Source organism: Lontra canadensis, unplaced genomic scaffold, assembly GCF_010015895.1.
Source record: "Lontra canadensis isolate GAN:19392208 unplaced genomic scaffold, GSC_riverotter_1.0 scaffold88, whole genome shotgun sequence".
Lineage (NCBI taxonomy): Eukaryota > Metazoa > Chordata > Mammalia > Carnivora > Mustelidae > Lontra > Lontra canadensis.
The window spans coordinates 4,595,189-4,614,532 of NW_022631082.1; the positions used below are offsets into that span (position 1 = coordinate 4,595,189).

At 44.1% G+C, this 19,344-nt stretch overlaps 1 protein-coding gene across 2 annotated transcripts; it reads left to right on the forward strand.

Moving 5' to 3' along the window:
* Positions 1-2,020: 2,020 nt before the first annotated feature.
* ZNF317 (zinc finger protein 317) lies at positions 2,021-17,739 on the forward strand. 2 transcript variants are annotated; one of them, XM_032883890.1, is made up of 7 exons: positions 2,021-2,215; positions 11,917-12,039; positions 12,701-12,840; positions 13,304-13,430; positions 13,855-13,950; positions 15,553-15,635; positions 16,316-17,739. In XM_032883890.1, the coding sequence occupies exons 2-7, from the start codon at positions 12,009-12,011 to the stop codon at positions 17,636-17,638; spliced, it is 1,800 nt and encodes a 599-aa protein (XP_032739781.1). In that variant the 5' UTR covers positions 2,021-2,215; positions 11,917-12,008; the 3' UTR covers positions 17,639-17,739. The 2 variants fall into 2 exon arrangements, with proteins under 2 accessions (XP_032739781.1, XP_032739782.1); XM_032883891.1 differs by having other exon boundaries at positions 16,319-17,739.
* Positions 17,740-19,344: the final 1,605 nt, after the last annotated feature.

Here is a 19,344-nt window from a genome sequence, read left to right on the forward strand (position 1 = left end):
GGGGGGGGGGGGAAGCAGGCTCCCTGCTGAGCAGAAAGCCCGATGTGGGCCTTGATCCCAGGACCCTAAGATCCCAACCTGAGCTGAAGGCAGAGGCTTTACCCACTGAGCCACCCAGGCGCCCCTGTTATACTTCAACAAATAATTTTTAAAAGTCCACTTTATCTCTTTCCATCTTCTCAAGGTAGTGTGAATGACTAAAAGCCATTTACACAAGTAGGGGAATGTTTACCAGTATAAACTCATCAACTGCGAAAATTAATAACAGGAAATCTTGTTAGAATGGAGTCTAGAAGGTGGGGAGATGGGGGGGGTGTTCTCAGCCCCACCACTGGTTGCCAATTGCAGACCAAACAGGAAGAGAGGTACCTTGCAAGTTAATACCACTTTACTACCCCAGCAAGAGGATGAAAGGTTTTCTCCTCTCCTGGCAACAGCCCAGGCAATGAGACTGTCACCACTCAGCCAATGAAAAGCCACTATACTTCAATCTACCAATTCATTCCAAAGGACTTTTTGTTTATGACAGCCTTCCCAACTTCCTGCTTTCCTTTATCATAGAGCGTTCCTCTCCTTTGCTCTGTGGACTCCGTAGCTGCTGGTCCTGAGTTGCAATTCTCTACTATTCCCACATAATTTATTTTTTTTTGCTGGTAAAATAACTGGTAGTTTCATTTTTAAGGTTAACATATTTTATCTCATTACAATAATCATATCTTTATATAGAAATACAATGTGCATGAAGTTTGTCCAACCTTCAGAGCACTATTCTCCTTAATAATACTTACCACCAAGGAGTATTGCAGAATTTTCCTACTCTTAATTTTGAAGACTTCGGTGAGTGATATTTTTCCCTTTCATTCATTCCACCAATTAATCCTTGTGAGTTTACTGGGATTCAGCATTGACTAGACAAACTCTGATCCTGACCGAGCATTGTTTACTAATTTCAAATACCCAATTTCTGTTTTTATGCCCCCAGGTCCTGCCTGAGTCCTAACTGGATCTTCTCTCTTTTCTCCTCCTCTGTGCTGGCTCCAGATCTTTAAGATGTGACCCTTTCCCCTCTCTGCAGTTTCCCCCAGTCTTGACCCAACCACCCACTGCCCCAGGTCATTCCATTTTTGCTCTCCTCTCTGCAGTGGGCTTGTTCTGTCCCCGTCTTGTTCCTGTTAAGAGTAATCAGAATTACTTACTTTTCCCATTTGAGTCTCACAACAATTTAGGAGGTAGCTCATTTCTATAGAAGGGACAGGCTATAGGCACTATACTGAAGTTGCCTGTCTTGGTGGAGTTGGAATTAGAACTCATGCTAAGAAGTAGACACCGACTACTGTTGCGTTCCTCCTGTACTCACCTTCCCCTCACTTGGAAGTTAGGCCTCCTAAACTTCTGGCTAAGGCATTGTAAGAGGACCACAAAACACAAACCCGGACTTTTTCAAGCCCCGCCATGACCTCTCTTGACTCAGAAGCAAGGAAAACTTTTTTTTTTTTTCTTTTTTGGCAGTGATCGGGCTCTGGGTTGATGGTCAAGGCAGAACTGAACGTTCCACAGTGGATAGATGGGACAAACCAAAGGGTTGAGAGTGTTGTCAAGGTTTTCAGTGGACAAGTGGAAAGATAGGGTTGCTATTACTTGAGGTTGGGAGGGTGAAGTCAGGAGTTTGATCTGTGGCATTTTAAAAGTATCTATAAAATAGCCAAGCGGAGAGAGCAAGTCTCATACGATCTGGAATCCAGGGTAGACGTGTGGGGCTATGGATGGAAATTTGAGCCTTGAGTGCATAAACAGTACTTAGAATGGTGAGATTCACTACTACCACAGAGAGAACGATAAGAAGACAGAAAGAAATCTGTAAACTGAGTCTAGGGATCCTGGAACAATTGGAAGTCGGGATATGTGGAACGCCAGACTCGACCGTCTAACCCTAAGAACTACATTTCCCAGAATCCTTTCCGCCCCATGTTTCCGCGTTAGAGGCCGCTTATGAAGTCCCGCGAGATTTAGAAGGCGGAAGTGAAGCGGAAGCCATTGCTCTCAGGAGGCGATTGCGGCTATACACATGGGCAGGGGAGGGGTCCGTCGTGGCTTCGTCTGGGCTGTTGGGGACTCTCCGCTTCCCCGCCGCAGACCGGACCCGCTTTGTGTACGTGGCGTCCCTTCACCTGCAGCCTCCGTGACCTCCACTCCACCCGATTCTGCCCTCAGCCTTGTAAGCTCTGCTTTCCTCACTTAACCCTTAACCCTCGCTTTTCCGAGAACAGGAAAGGCCCATAGGCAGAGACGAGTGAATGGGTTCAGGCACCTGGGACGGGAAAGCCGGGCAGCCCGGCGAGGAGTGTGCTTTAAACTCTGATCGGCGGTATGAAACGCTGGTACCCGAGGACCGAAATGTAGGACCCCTGTGTTTATGACAAGGGGAAGGCAGTGGTGATCTGGTTTTATTTATTTTTTTTTTTTTTTAAAGGACTCCTCAGGGTGGGGAGGGAAAAGCCCCACGGAAGTGAATTCAGGACTTGATGGTGCGGTCAGGAATGGGAGACCGCGAGGATAGAAGCAAATAATCCTTGGCTTTGTGGTCCATTTTCTCCCGGCATTAATAAGAGGCACACTGGCTTTATGTAACATTTGTATTGAATGTTGAATTTTAAATTTTTAAAGTTTCTGGTGCACTTACCTGTTAGTTTAGTTGACTCGTGTAAACAGCCTATAACTAGTTTTAAAAGTTCACGTCAAAAAAAAAAAAAAAACACTTCCCTTCAACATTCTGTTAATTTGAGACTTATTCATTAATATTTGTTGTGACTACTAATATTTTGCGTTGATTTTTACCGTCGTATGTGCTTGCTATTTATCCTTTTGACTTTAAGGTATTTTTTAATTGGAATATAAAACATACGCCAGAAAGGGTACGAAAACACACACATTCTCTTTTTTTTAATGGTTTAATCTTTTCTTTTTTTTAGATTTTATTTATTTACTTGTCAGAGAGAGAGAGGGAGAGAGAGCGAGCGAGCACAGGCAGACAGAGTGGCAGGCAGAGCAGAGGGAGAAGCAGGCTCCCCGCCGAGCAAGGAGCCCGATGTGGGACTCGATCCCCGGCCGCTGCGATTGTGACCTGAGCGGAAGGCAGCCGCTTAGCCACCTGAGCCACCCAGGTGTAGTGAATGGAATAAAAGCACTAACAAAGACATACTATGATGAAGTGTGGTAATCAGGGCCGTTAGATAAAAGGATGGTTAATGAAGTGGTTAACTAATGTCCAGCTAGTGTCCAGAACCCACTTCACACTTGCTGTGCTAGACCACAGCTGCCATTCTTGTTGGGGAATAGGAATCATTTGTGTCAGCCTCTCACACACATTCTCTTTGTAAAAAATGTGTGGAAACACACACACACAGTCTAAAGCGGATCTATAGACTGGACCAAAAAGAGATGATAAAATCCTTGGAACCTGGGTGCTCTTTCCTGCATCCTCCTCTTTCCCCACGATTTCCTTTATGGATTTTACTGCTTACATGTTTTTTTTAAAAAAGCATTTCCTAATTTTGGTCATTATTTGTGAATGGACTCACATTCTTAAGTATTTTCAGAAACATCCTTTTTTCCATTAATGCAAGTACAGTTTTTAATTTAGAGATTTCTAAGCATCTTGTAGATGAAGTAAGTGCACTTAGCCATTCTTTTTCAGGCACTTCATGGCTTAAATTTTAGAGTCTGCGAAGTTCTGCGTACTGGAGTTTTATTTTCAAGTTGCATGGAATCTGTATATGAATTTGGATAATATTGGCATAATTCTCTTGTATCTTACAATTTATGTCTTTTTATTTATATACTGTAATGCCTTTCAGGAAGGTTTTAAAGGATTTAGAGTGGTGTTGTTTTTTGTTTTTTTTTTTTTTAAGATTTTATTTGAGAAAGGTCATGCATGGGAGTGGGGCAGAGGGCAAGGGAGAAGCAGACTCCCCACTGAGCAGGGAGCCCCAGGGAATCATTACCTCAGCTGAAGGCAAACCCTTAACCTGCTGAGCCACCTAGGTGCTCCTAGGGCTGTGTTGTGTAAGAGAGAGAGTTTTTTTGGTTGTTGGATTTATTCATAGGAACTTTCGTTTTTAGCGCTTAGGATTTTTTTTCCCCCAACCTCTTGGTGTAATGAGTTTGGGTTGGTTTTTTGTTTGTTTGTTTTTAAAGATTTTATTTATTTATGTGACAGATCACAAGTAGGCAGAGAGGCAGGCAGAGAGAGAGGGGGGGCAGGAAGCAGGCTCCCCGCTGAGCAGAGAGCCCGACTCGGGGCTGGATTCCAGGACCCTGAGATCATAACCTGAGCCGAAGGCAGAAGCTTTCACCCACTGAGCCACCCAGGTACCCCTGGGTTAGTTTTTGTGTAGTGTTTTGAATGTTCTTCAAAGACAGTGTTACCATCTGTTTAGAATAAATAGATAAATTTTTTTACTTTCCGTTTGCATCGTTCATGTTTTATTTACTTATTTTTTTGGACGGGCTGAGGACTCCTGGTAGCATTGCATGGAATTTGGATAGGAAACTCTAGCAGTCCTATTTTTTTTTTTCTGACCTTGAGAATGGACCTTGTTTGCTGGAGGCTCTTTTTTTTTTCTTTTTTTTTTTTTTAATTTATTAGAGATCACAAGCAGGCAGAGAGAGGGGGAAGCAGGCTCCCCACTGAGCAGAGAGCCCGATGTAGGGCTTGATCCTGGGACCCTGAGACCATGACCTGAGCCGAAGGCGTAGGCTTAACCCACTGAGCCACCCAGGTGCCCTTGGAGGTTCTTTTTTTAAGATCATAAAGGAGGCTCCCTTCTTTTCCTAGTTGAAGAGTTGTTCCTTTTGAATGATTTAGGTTTATAACAAGTGATTTTTTTTTCCTTTTGGCATTTACTTTGATATGTTTATCTTGTGTATCTCCAGCTCCAAAAACAGTGGCTGGCTTATGGTAGGTGCTTCTACTGTAGTGCATTGAACGAATGAGTGAATAATACGCTTTTCTTATTTATCTGATAATGTTGAGAATTAAACCAATTGATTTCTTAGTGATTCACTACATTTGCCTTGAAAAATAACTTTTGAGAAGGATAGGCACTATTCTGTCGTTTTTTTTGTTTTGTTTTTTTGCTTCTGTTGGTTATTTGGATCTGTGTCTGAGTAAAATGGGCCCGCAATTTTCCTTTTCTGTGTCAGGTTTATGCCAGCCTCATAAAATAGGGTGGAAATAGTCCCACTGTTTTCTAAACTCTGGAATATTTTGACTAAGAATAGAATCAGTTTTTCCTTAAAAGCGAGCTGTGCCAGAAGAACCATTTGGGTCTGGAGTTTTCATTGTGGAAATTTTTCGAGCTCTTGATTCAGTTCCTTTAAGGGTCTTAGTGCTGTAAGGATGTTAGGGTTCGGAGCCGACAGCCAAGAAAGGATTCTTGAGACATTTTTGGTGCAAAGAGGTGGTTTTATTAAAGCACCAGGACAGAAAGAATAAATAAATAAAAATTTAAAAAAATTTTTGAAAAAGCACCAAGATGGGACCCGTGGGTAGAAAGAGCTGCACTGGGGTCATGAGGAAGTGGCCCATTATATACTTCCAAGTTGGGTGGGGGTTAGGGATACTGTAAGTCTCCCAGGTATTTTGGAATCAAGGTTTCCAGGATTCTGAGGTTCTACCTATTGTTAGGAAAAGGTTATTTATTTAGTAAACCCTCAGTCATGAGACCCTTCAGATGTCCATCAGTGGGTCATATGCTTGGAGGATGATTGCCATCGTGTATCTTGGGGGATAAAGGAGATGAAGGAAGTTTCTGAAGGAATTTTTATATGTTAAAGTAGACTTAGAGGATCTGGGCAGTCGGGCTAAGATTGACTTTTGCTCTTAGCAAAGTGTTAATTAACATCAAGGCAGTCCCTAGAAGAATGTCACTCTGCCTGTTTCAAGGACATGGCCAAGAGGCTGTAAGTAGTAAGGGAATTTAATAATTTTTCTTCTGGCTTTGTTTGCCTCATCAGTAGGGCATCTAAGTTCTTTATTTCATTATGGTGAATAAAATATCTTTAGAAATTTATTTGTCCTAGGGGTGCCTGGGTGACTCAGTGGGTTAAAGCCTCTGCCTTCGGCTTAGGTCATGATCCCAGAGTCCTGGGATCGAGCCCCGCATTGGACTCTCAACGCATCCTCCTCTCTCTCTCTGCCTGCCTCTCTGCCTACTTGTGATCTCTGTCTGTGAAATAAATAAATAAAATATTTTAAAACAAAAAGAAAAGAAATTTATTCCTTCTAAGGTTTAAATTGTATAGTCAAAGTTATTAATAAAGTTCTTACTATATTTTTAGTGTTCATCACATCTGTAATGTAATCCAGTTCTTCCTTTTTATATTTTCCTTGTTTAAAAAATAAATCCTGCCAGAATTTTGTCAGTTTTGTTTTTCTTAGAGAACTTTTGGCTTGATTGAACCACTTCATTGTGTGGATGTTTTCTATTTTATAACTTTCTGTTCTTTATAACTTTCTTCCTTTTACTTTTTTGGGATGTTTCTTTCCAGTTTCTAACATTGGACACCTGTCACATTCCAGAGGATTCCAGTGGAATATCTTACTGCATTTCAGTTCTAAATATTGAATATTAGCACTTCTTTGACATGTGAATTATTTAGGCTTTTTTTTTTTTTTTCTCTTAATATCCATTCCTCTGACAGTTTTCTGGTTGTCTTTTGGGCATTGTTTGCTACCCTCATTGCACTGTTTTCAGAGACAGATGCCATTTTCTGAGACACATCGTGCCTGTGTGGTTGCATTTTACAGTAGGTGCGGGATATGGTTTCATCTCATTCAGTCTGCCTGTAGTTATTGAATTGTCTGCTCGAACAGTATTAGTAAGAGCTCTGCTGGTGGCTTTGTCCATTTGCAGAGTTCTGCCCTTTTTTATTTTTTTCATGTGTTTGAGGCTGTGAAAACATAAATACAGCTTTTTCTTGAGTTATACCTCTTTGTTCTATAATACCTCAGTTTTCTCAATGAACCATTCTGCCTTAATCCTTTCTGCCCAATTCTAATAGGTTTAAGCAGCTTAAAAAAAAAAAAGTGTGTGCCGTGTATATCTTCTTTTTATTTCCATTCTTGCTGTATCTTTGTGTTTTAGATGGCTCTTAGAAACAGCATGTAACTGGATTGTTCTTAACCCGTTTGGAGACTGTTTGTATTTTGGCTGAAATATATTTAGTTGTTGAATTTGCCCTTTTTCTGTTTTTTTCTTTCCTCTAGCTTTCTATGATTTAAACATTTTTCTTTCATTTCACCTTTCTCTCTGCATATTTTTAAATAGATTTCATTTATTTATTTGCAAGTAGGGGGTAAGGAGAAAGACAAGCAGACTCCATGCTGAGGGCAGAGCCCGACATGGGGTTCAGTCCCAGGACCCTGAGATCCTGACCTGAGCTGAAATCTGGAGTCAGTTGCTAAACCAACTGAGCCACCCAGACACCCCCTCTCTCCTTTTTGAATTTATTTATGTATTATTTACCCTGAAGACGTTGGCCTTCGAAGAGAGGGCAGACGTCTCCATCCTAGTTGGTAATAGGAGAGGAAGAGACTATCCAAGCCCAGTTTGGAGAGGAATTTCCGTAGAACTGGAGACCAGAGGGTTAGAAATACTCCTTTTAACTTTTTCAAAGTCAAGTATAATTTACATTGAAGACAATTTACAGATCTTAGATCCAGTTTGATAAATTTTTTGGCAGTTGTGTACATTGTGTAACCACTAACTAAAAAAATGAAATGAAAATATGAAGAATATTTCAGTTGCTCCCGAAAGTTCCTCGTTTCTCTCAGTCTCTCCATCTCATACTCTTCCATCGAGACAGCCACTTTTTTCTGGTGACCAAAATAAACAAGTTTTGCCAACAACCTAAATAAGCTTGCTGGATGTCATATAACTGGAATTAGAGCATTTTTTTGTGCCTAGTTTCTTTTTTTTTTAAAGATTTTATTTATTTGAGAGAGAGAGAGGGAGAGACAGACAGCACAGTGAGGGGCAGAGGGAGACGAGATTTCTCTCTGAGTAGGGATCCCGATGAGGGGCTAAATCCCAGAACTCTGGGATCATGACCTGAGCTGAAGGAAGAGGCTTAACAACTGAACCAACTGGATGCCCTTGTATCTAGTTTCTTTTTTTCTTTTTTCTTTTTTTTTTTCCCTGAGATTTATTTATTTATTTATTTGAGTGAGAGAGAGCACGAGAGGGGAGAGGATCAGAGGAAGAAGCAAATTCCTCCCGAGCAGGGAGCCTGGTGCAGGGACTAGACCCTGGGACTCAGGGATCGTGACTTGAGCAGAATACAGATGTGTACCCGCCTGAGCCACCTAGGCGCCCTTGTGTCTAGTTTCTGTTGCCCTTGTAGGCATTCAGCCATGTTGTATGGCTCAGTTTTTGTTCTCAGTATTCCATCGTACACACCACGATTTGTTTACCCGATCTGCTGTTGAGGTAGATTGTTCATAGTTTGGGGCTGTTGTGAAATCAGATTGCTGTGAACATTTTTGTATAGGTCTTTGTAACATGTTTTTAAAAACTTACCTTGGGTAAATTTCCGTGAATGGAATGGCTGAGTCAAGTTGGAAGTGTACTTTTTTTTTTTTTTAATTTATTTATTTATTTGACAGAGAGAGAGAGAACAAGTAGGCAGAGCAGCAGGCAGAGGGAGAGGGAAAAGCAGGCTCTCCGCCCAGCAGGGAGCTGGATGTGGGGCTCGATCCCAGGACCCTGAGATCATGACCTGAGCCAAAGGCAGAGTTTTAACCCACTGAGCCACGCAGGCACCCCTGAAAGTGTACTTTTAAGAAACTGGCAAACTGTTGTCCAAAGTGATTGAACTATTTCAACACTGGCCATTCATCTTTCCCAACATTTGATGGCATTTTTTGTATTTTGGCCATTCCAGTGGATTGAAATCTTACATCTTCAGTTTTGTTTTACATTATCTGATGACTAATGATATTGAGTACCTCTGTCAACCTTATTATATTGGTCATTCATTAAATTTTGTGAAAGTGTCTTGAGCCCCCCCCTTTTTTAAAAAAATATTTTATTTATTTATTTATTTGACAGACAGAGATCACAAGTAGGCAGAGAGGCAGGCAAAGAGAGAGAGGGAGAAGCAGGCTCCCTGCTGAGCAGAGAGCCTGATGCGGGGCTCGATCCCAGGACCCTGAGATCATGACCCGAGCCGAAGGCAGAGGCTTTAACCCTCTGAGCTACCCAGGTGCCCCAAGCCCCTTTTTTTTTAGTTCGATTTTTTCTAATTTTGTAGGAGGTCTTTATATACTCAGAACATGAACTCTTCATTAAGTATATGTACTACAAACATTTTTTCCCAACCTGTGGCTTGCCTGTTCATTTTTTTTTAACTGAGGTATAATTGGCATAGCATTATATTAATCTCAGGTGTGCAGTGTAATGATTCAATATTTGTGTATGTTGCAGAATGATCAGAATAAGTCTATAGTTCATATCATCACCATACTTACAGATTTTTTTATCTTGTGATGAGAACTCTCAAGATCAACTCCTAGTGGATTTCCCCTCAATTTTCTTAAATTGAAGTAGAGTTAACACACCATGTTATAGCAGTTTCGGGTATAAAAACCTTACGCTTTGCTCACCACAAGTGTAGCCACCATTTGTCGTCATACAGTGTTACTACAGTACTTTGGGCAGCGTTGGCCTGGGTTGTACCATTTTCTCTACCTGCTTTCAAATATATACTTCAGCATTATTAACTATAGTCACCATACTGTACCTTATATCCCCATGACCTACTCATTTTATAACTGGAAATTTGTACCTTTTAACCCCCTTCACCCATTTAACCCATCCTCTGCCTCAGGCAGTCACCAGTCTGTTCTCTATATCCATGAGGTTGTTTTCTGGTTTTTCTTTTTCTTGTGTTTTTTTGTTTTGGTTTGGTTTTTGTTTTCTGGTTTTTCTTAAAGATTCCACGTAGAAGTGAAAACAAAATATTTATTTTTCTGTCTGCTTATTCTAAGACTGCTTATCTCACTTTGTTTATGCAGTGATAAGAGAAAATGCAGTTCCTTTTTACCCATTGAGTTCTTTTAGTACCATTTATACAGAAGACTTCTTTCCTTCCTTCTTTCCTCCCAATCGCTTTGTTCTCCTACTGAAAATAATTTGTGCGCATGTAGGTTTGTTTTTAACTCTGTTCTGCTCCGTTGACCTATTTGCTACTCATTCCAGTAACTCTTCATTATTGTGCTAACTTAGAAGCATGAATCCTCCAAATTTGTTTTTTTCTTTCTTAACATCATCCAGCTTCTCTAGATCTTTTGCATTTTGTTACACACTTTTTTTTAAGATTTTATTTATTCGAGAGAGAGCACAAGTAGGGGGAGCAGCAGGCAGAGGGAGAGGCAGGCTCCCCACCAAGCAAGGAGGCTGATGCAGGACTTAATCCCAGGACTCTGGGATCATGACCCGACCTGAAGGCAACTGAGCCACCCACGCGTCCTGTATTTATTTCCTTTTTATCTCCCGCCCCCGCCCCCCCACCGCTGGACCCTGAGATCAAGGCTTGAGTTGAAATCAAGAGTCAGATGTTTAACCAGCTGTTCCACTCAGCACCCCTGGTGTACATTTTGGCCGTCAACTTCTAGAGAAAAAGCCTCCTAGGATTTTGATAGGGATTGCATTGTATTGACTGGTGCACTTAGGGAGAATAAATACTACCTTAATAATAATGACTCTTGCAGTCTCTGAAAATGATGTCCCTGTTTAGTTATTTAGGCCTTCAGTATTTTTCACCAGTGTTTCACAGTTTTTGTTGTCAAGGTCTTAAGCAGCTTTCAACGTATTCCTAGGTATTTTATTTTTAGGCTATCGTAAATGGCTTTTTTCTTGTACGTTTCATTTCCCACTTCTTTGCTGAGGTATGTTTTTTTAGTGAGACTACTGTGAAATGAAAATAAGGTGATTTGCTGAAAGTAAGAGTAATGATAGGACAGTTTTTGACTCAGGACAAACTGGTAAGATGTGTACATGGTTTTGGGGAGGTTGTAAGGTCAGGTTGCATAGTACGCTTTTCTTGAATGTAGGTGCTCCTTTCCCGACCGAGTTTCGAAAGTTTGGGGTTGTGTGCAGCATCATTTTGCCAGGTACCTTCAGAGAGGGGGTAAATGGCTGAAATCGTCCAGGGCCTGTCTTTTGGTCAGTAGGTGTTAGAATGGGCAGAGAGTCATAGATGTTATAGATCCATGATGACTTCTGGCTGGGTAGATGGGGTGGTTAAAAAAAAAAAAAAAAGGTGATTTGCTGTCAGGGAATAAGATGGTAGGTGCATGGGTGGCCTGGAGTCCTCTCTCAAGTGGGAGAGTTTGGGTAAAGTGTTATAGAGGAGGTTTTGTAGAGAGTAAGGTTTCTGAATCAGTATCTGCAACATGAAGCTGATTCCAGTGACGAGAAGGCCTGGTCTGTGGCCAGGATGGACATGTTGGTGTATGTGTATGGAGCGTGCAGCCAAAAGGCACTGGAAATTTGAACACGTGGTAATTGCTGGACCATCCCATGGTTGCTAGAACCATCCGAAGCCATGGTGAGCCTTGAAGTTGAAAGGAAGAAGAGAAATCTGGAGCCCAGGCATTTACGAGTAAGGGAGTCTGACCGAGCGGTGCTCGGGGACAGGTTACTTGGGAGAGTGGATCTGAATCTTACTTGAGGCATATCAGGGACCTTCCCCACATTGCCTGGAGAATTTCCTGAAGATAAAGGCCCGTATTAGACAGAACTTGGCTGCTCCAAAGAGAAGATGCTGGAAAGCAAAAGTCACAATAGTCCTTTGAGCCTGAGAGGCAGAAAGCCTTGGACTGCTCCTAGTAAGTCTTTTTCTCATTTGCTGCAGATGCCTGCTCGAAGAGTCCCGTGACAGCGGGAGGGACGCTTCCTACAGCCAGTGCCCTGTTGTGCAGGCAGACTGACGGTCATCCTCACGGGATGGCAGCCCTTGGTCTGTCTCCCACATGTGGTAAGTTCTGGGTGTGATGAACGGATGCCCTCAGAAGTTAGCTCTCGTGGCCCCTGGATTTCACAGAGGTCAGGGTCGTGCATGGCCAGAGGGAGGGCTGCCAGAGAGCATGGAGGAACCGAATAGGGGTAGGAGCAAAGTCTTGGTAGCCTCCCAGTGGCTGCGTCTGATTTGGGGTCTTTGTGAGTTTGGGTAAAGTAGGGATTGTTAGTCGTTGGTTTATAAGGAAGGACTATAATGGGCAACCCTTTATTAGTTTTTATTATTATTATCATTACTAAAGATTTCATTTTTAAGTAGTCTTTGCATCCAGTGTGGGGCTCAGACTGCCAGCCCTGAGATCAAGAGTCATGTGCTCCACCACCTGAGCCAGCCAGGCACCCTGTTGCATTTTTTTATCCATTTATTACTGTGGTGAATCTGAGTGAAGTAGCAGCTCTGCCTCTTAGAGCTTTAATTTCCTCACTCCTTGATTGAGCACGTATATCACTTTCTTTGTGGGTATGTGAGCCCACCATCCTTTCTCTGTCCCTGAGTGGAGCAGGGCTGCTCTGGCTCGTTACAAGACATGGCGTGTCTGCCTAGACAGCAGGTGTGGGCCAGTTTCCTGATCGCTGAGTGTCCGGCAGGCTCTAACCCTCATGGATCTGCTCTTTTCCAGCTGTGTCCCCCCAGGACCCCGCCTATATCCGTAAGTCGGAAGTTCCTCCTTCTTCCGAAGACCATTCCTGTTCTCAGGACGTGGAGCTGTTTGCTTGCAATGGCCTGGAATGCCCTGTGCCGGCTGTTGTTGGTTCTCAGGTAGGAGCTCTCTGGGCCCCTAAGGGTGGGAGAGGCGCTTCCCTAGAATGCCCCCAGCACCACTTGTTTGAGTTCTTTGAGAGCCTCAGCCAGGCTGATCAGTGCCTGATCAGGGCACTGGGGAAAAAAAGCCCGAGACGGCTGCAGTGTTCCTGCGATGTCAGGGACCTGGTCGGGGAAATGAACTTGTGTAGCGGGTGGTTCTCTCATAGAGCTCAGAAGGCTCAGGCTAGACATGGAGAGAGCTTTGGTCCCATGTCAGCAGCGTTTGAATTTGAAAAGATGAGATCATCTCCTAGGAAGAGTCTTGAGGACTGACTTCTGGAACACATTTGAGACCCCAGAACCCCCTCTGACAATCCCGTGTGTGGAGTCTCTCCTGCCCAGGCTTCAGCCTCCGCCGTCTTTCTGTGAACGCGATAGGCTGGTTTCTTACTGACCCCAAATGTGTGTGGCGATTCAGGAGTCAGTGACTTTCCAGGATGTTGCCGTGGACTTCACGGAGAAGGAATGGCCCCTGCTGGATTCTTCTCAGAGAAAACTATACAAAGATGTGATGCTGGAGAACTACAGCAACCTCGCCTCTGTGGGTAAGGCTGGAATCATTTCTGTACTTGGGTCGCAGGTGCTTTTGTTCTAAGTACTTGGTGTGCCCCGGGCACTGTGGGGATTTGGAACATAATGGTGACCAAGCCGACCTGGTGCTGCCCCCGCCCCACCCCCAGTGTCTCCTGGTGGTTGCTGAGACCCGTTCGTTCCCTTGGCCTTAGACGTTGTCACGTGTGTCTGAGTGAGGAAATCCTCATTCTTTGGAAGGGCAAAGCATGGGTGTTTGTGGGTTTGTGTTTTATGAAAGCCTTTCACTGTGTTCTTAGAAATTTGGCACCATCATTTTGTTGCTCCTAAGTCAGACTTGTCCGTCTTCAGAACGCTGAAGACTAAAACACTGACCCCAGCGTAACGGAGGGGTTGTCCTCTCCACGATCCTCAACACATGTCTTTCCCTGTGAGTAGGGTATCAGGTGGGCAAACCCAGCCTCATCTCCCACTTGGAGCAAGAAGAGGAGCCGAGGACAGAGGAGAGGACACTTCACCGAGCCACATCTCCTGGTAAGCAGCAGGCAGGCGCAAGTGCTTCTGGGTACCTGCTGTATTCGGTGATGCGATGGAGGAAATGCTTGTCGGTACCTGTTTTGTTCAGTGATGGGATGGAGGGAGAGCCACTAGGAAATGTCACCCAGGGAAATTCGAGCGTGATCCCTCTCCATTCTCTCACAGGTCCTTTGGTCTCACTCTCCTCTCCGGTGTGTGTGCCTGTGTGTGTATTTCTTTTGTCGCTTTCACTTATCTACTTACTTTTTGCTGAGATAGAACTGACGTGACACTATGTTAGTTTCCGGTGTACAGAATAATGACTCAATATTTGTATGAATTGCAAAGTGATCACCACAGTACGTCTCATTAACATCCATCACTGCACAGTTACAAAAGTATTTTTTCCTTGTGATGAGAACTTTCAAGATTTACTATCTTAGGAACTTTCAGTGCATTGCAGTATCTTTAACTGCAGTCACCATGCTGGGTGATATACCCCCAGGACTTATTTCATAACTGGGAATTTGTACTTTTTATGTCCCTTTTGTCCCCCTTCACACCCATTTTGTCCACCCACCACCTCTGACAACTACCACCAATCTGTTCTCTGTATCCGTGAGCTCGGTTGTACTGTTTTTGGGGCAGAGGAGGGTGGTTTGGTTTTTGTTTCTTAGATTCCACACTTCGGTGAGATCCAGTATGCCTTTCCTTGTCTAATCTCACTTAGCAGTATGCCCTCCATCCTTGTTGAAAATGGGGAAATTCCCTTCTTTTTTATGGCTGAATAATACTCCATCGTCTGTATATACCACATTTTCTTTACTGTTCCTCTACTGAGGGGCACTTAGATCAGTTCCATTGCCGTGGCTCTTGTAAATGATGCTGCTTTGAATGTGGGGATGTGGGTATCTTTTTAGGGTGGTGTTTTTGTTTTCTTTGGGTAAATTACTAGAAGCTGAATTGCTTGGAGTCACCTTTAAATCTGACGTGTCCACATGAGCTTTGTCCCATCCTTTCATACTCAACATTCCTGGTCATACTTTTTCCATTGTTATCAGTGTCAGTCTTTGAAGAATTTATTCCTTAGGGAATCAGGTTAAACGTCCCCCCGTCACTGGTAGATGTCTCACACAGCCATAGTTCATAGACTTTTTTTTTTTTTTTTTTTAATTTCTTTTCAGTGTCACAGTATTCATTGTTTTTGTACCACACCCGGTGCTCCATGCAATCCATGCCCTCCCCAATACCCACCACCTGGATCCCCCAGCCTCCCACCCCCCGCGCCTTCAAAACCCTCAGGTTGTTTTTCAGTGTCCATAGTCTCTAATGGTTCTCCTCCCCTCCAATTTCGCTCAACTCCCTTCTCCTCTCCATGTCCCCATGTCCTCCATGTTATTTTTTATGCTCCACAAATAAGTGAAACCATATGATAATTGACTCTCTCTGGTTCATAGACTTTTTTCCTCACGTGTGTTTCTCCCCTTTGATATCACCTTTCCTTCTTTAGGGTTAATATTGCAAAGAAATCCCCCCTGTTTTTGTCACTACCATCTCACCATCTTCTTTCTCCAGCTAATAGTTCTCTCCCTGGGTTAATACTTTACCAATTTGTTTCAGATTGGGAGACTCCATCTAAAAACAAATGGTCCATCCTCATGGAAGATCTTTTTGGGAAGGAAACACCCAGCGGTGTGATAGTGGTAAGATTTCCTTGGGATAATCCCAGGTCTCCCTGGGAGAAGACAGGGACAGCCTCAGAAAAGCAGATCTAGAACCAAGTGGTGGCCTTCCCTGAGGGGCGGTTGTTTCAGACACTGACTGTCAGAGCTTTGCGGGGGACACTCTAAACCTAGCCTTAAATTTCTTGGCTTAAGTTGTAACTGTGCCTCAGATAGTAAGTGTTAGGGCTGGATTCGGATTTAAATGGTTAACAAAATAGGTATGCAAAAAGCTTTGTGAAAGTCTTATCCGTGGAGCCTAAGGGGGTGGCATCCCGCTTTTTTTTTTTTTTTTAAGAATTTACTTAATTATTTGATAGAGATGACAAGTAGGTAGAGGGGCAGGCAAAGAGAGGGGGAAGCAGGCTCCCCGCTGAGCAGAGAGCCCGATGTGGGGCTCAGTCCCAGGACCCCAGGATCAGGACCTGACTCAAAGTCAGAGGCTTTAACCCACTGAGCCCCCCAGGCGCCCCGGCGTCCCACTTTCTATGTGATCAAGCCCAGATGGGGCAGGAACAGGGTTTTGGCACTGCAGATCACAGGGTCACTCATCACAGTGACGTGCTTCTGCTTCCATCTGCTTGTGTGGGGATGACTAGATGATTCATAGGAACGTGGCGAGTTGTGGAAAGTGCCTCAGTCAGCGTTCCTCTCTTAATCAGCAGGAAAGAACGCATCTTGGAGAGAAATCCACCGAGTACGCCCACCTGTTTGAAGTCTTTGGCGTGGGCACTCATCTTACTCAGCAGATGGGAAGGCACGCTGGCAAGAGGCCCTATCACCGCCGGGACTGTGGGGCCGCTTTCAAGAACAGGTCCCATCTCGCCCAACATGTGAGCATTTACAATGGGAGGAAAATGCACGAATGTCACCAGTGCCAAAAAGCCTTCACCACGAGCGCGTCCCTCACACGACACAGGAGAATACACACGGGGGAGAAGCCCTACGAGTGCAACGCCTGCGGGAAAGCCTTCAACGATCCCTCTGCCCTCCGGAGTCACGCAAGAACTCACCTCACAGAGAAGCCCTTTGACTGCAGTCAGTGTGGAAATGCCTTCCGAACCCTCTCCTCCCTGAAGATACACATGAGAGTTCACACTGGAGAGAGACCTTACAAGTGTGACGAGTGTGGGAAGGCGTACGGCAGGAGCTGCCACCTCATTGCCCACAAACGGACACACACTGGAGAGAGACCCTACGAATGCCACGACTGTGGGAAAGCTTTCCAGCATCCCTCCCATCTCAAAGAGCACGTCCGGAATCACACCGGAGAGAAGCCCTATGAATGCACACAGTGTGGGAAAGCCTTCCGGTGGAAGTCGAACTTCAATTTGCACAAGAAGAACCACATGGTAGAGAAAACATACGAATGTAAAGAATGTGGGAAATCCTTTGGTGATCTCTTGTCACGGAGAAAACACATGAGAATTCACATTGTAAAGAAACCCATTGAATGTAGACAGTGTGGGAAAGCGTTCCGTAACCAGTCCATCCTTAAGACACACATGAATTCTCACACTGGAGAGAAACCCTATGGGTGCGATCTGTGTGGGAAAGCCTTCAGCGCCAGCTCAAACCTGACCACACACAGGAAAATCCACACTCAAGAGCGACGCTACGAGTGTGCGGCCTGTGGGAAGGTGTTCGGGGACTACCTATCCCGGAGGAGGCACATGAGCATTCACCTGGTGAAGAAACGTGTTGAGTGTAGGCAGTGTGGGAAAGCCTTCAGAAACCAGTCGACCCTCAAGACACACATGAGAAGTCACACAGGAGAGAAGCCGTACGAGTGCGATCACTGCGGGAAAGCCTTCAGCATCGGCTCCAACCTTAACGTGCACAGGAGGATACACACTGGGGAGAAGCCCTACGAGTGCCTGGCCTGCGGGAAAGCCTTCAGTGACCATTCGTCCCTCCGGAGTCACGTGAAGACTCACCGGGGAGAGAAGCTCTTCGTGTCATCCGTGTGGAAGAGGCTCCAGTGACGCGTCATCTTTAAGGGAAGCCACAAGAGCTCAGACTGGGGAGAAGCCTTGTTGGTGTGAGGGAGGCAGGAGCACTTTGATGAGCTCTACTGGACACAGAGGAGTACCTGTAACAGGAGAAACCCAGTTTGTGTCATGGCTGGGGAAGACCTGTTTCTTCTCATCACTGTGGGGTTTGTGAGGACTCACGTTGGGGGCAAAGACGTAACCTGTGCAGAAGCCATCTGTGTACATCCAGCTCTTTAAGGAAAATGAGGACTTCAGGGAGAGAAACCGTAGCTTCGTATTTAAGGTCAAAATGACTTTCGCACCGCCTGGCACTTTCGGGGCATAGGAGTAAGCACAGTAGGGAGAACCTCTGTAAATCCGCTCTCTGGGCAAACCTTTGCTGGTCTCACTCTGTATTCCTCATAAAAGAAATCATACTAAGGAGAAAAACTTATAGGAATGTGCGAAGGTCTATAATAGGTCAGAAAACGGGCCAACTGCCTATTTTTGTATGGCTTGCAAGCTAAGAACGGTTCCATTTTTGTTTTTAAAGATTTTATTTATTTATTTGACACACAGAGAAAGATCACAAGTAGGCAGAGAGGCAGGCAGAGAGGGGAAGCAGGCTCCCTGCTGAGCAGAGAGCCCCATTCGGGGCTCAATCCCAGGACCCTGAGATCATGACCTGAGCCAAAGGCAGAGGCTTAACCCGCTGAGCCACCCAGGTGCCCCAGTTGTTCCATTTTTAAAAGGAGAAAAATGTGTGACAGATAACATTTGCGACTCACAAAGCCTGAAATGCTTGCTTTCTGGTCCTTTACAGGAAAACATGGCCAGCCTTGGGTCTACAGCAGCAGTTTCTAACTGGGGGTGATTTTGCTTGTTTGGAGACATTTCAGGTTGTTAAAACTGGGGGAAGATCCTTCTGACACACAATGCACAGGAGTCCCTCCAGCAGAGAATTACGCAGCCCAAAATGTCAGTATTGCTAAGGTTGAGAACCTTAGCCTGGGACAGCCCCTCAGTTTTTGTGAAATGTTATTCACACTAGGAGAGGTTTCTACTTAAAACTTCAAAAAATGCAATCAGTGTAATTCAGGAAATGTGAGAACCCACACTGTAGACAATCCCCACATGGAGATGATTTTAGCCACAGCCCACTTTTAGCTCACTTGTGTTTATGAGAATTCCTACCCTGGTGGAATTTTCCAGTGACATGAAATTTCATTTGTCAGTCTTTATTCATGAAAACAGACCCAGCTCATTAATTTGTAGTCTCTGTTTTTAAGATCATGCTCCTCTAACGCTCATGCTTTATCACAGAAGGTTTGTATATAATATTTTTATTATAATTCCATTCCTGCTACATGTTAACTTCCTTCTGGATAACTTACTTGACCAGTGGACTGGTTAGAATTATGTTACATACTGCATAACATGGGTATTTTTTAATACCTGTTTATTATGAGTATCTAATTCAGGTGTATTGGATCACCACACATGTCTTCCATCCGATGGATCCTCTGGAATGTTCTCGGTCTCCTGTCCAGCTGAGAGTGACATATACCTCTCATTGCTCTCCCATTGTCTCCTCTATGTCAGGAAAATCTAGCTTTTGTCAGATTACTGACATATGCTATTTTTAAAAGCCTCTTACGACTTTTCTGCCGTTAGTACAGTCTTTTTCTCATAGCCTGGCTGTTGACAGATCAGCAGAT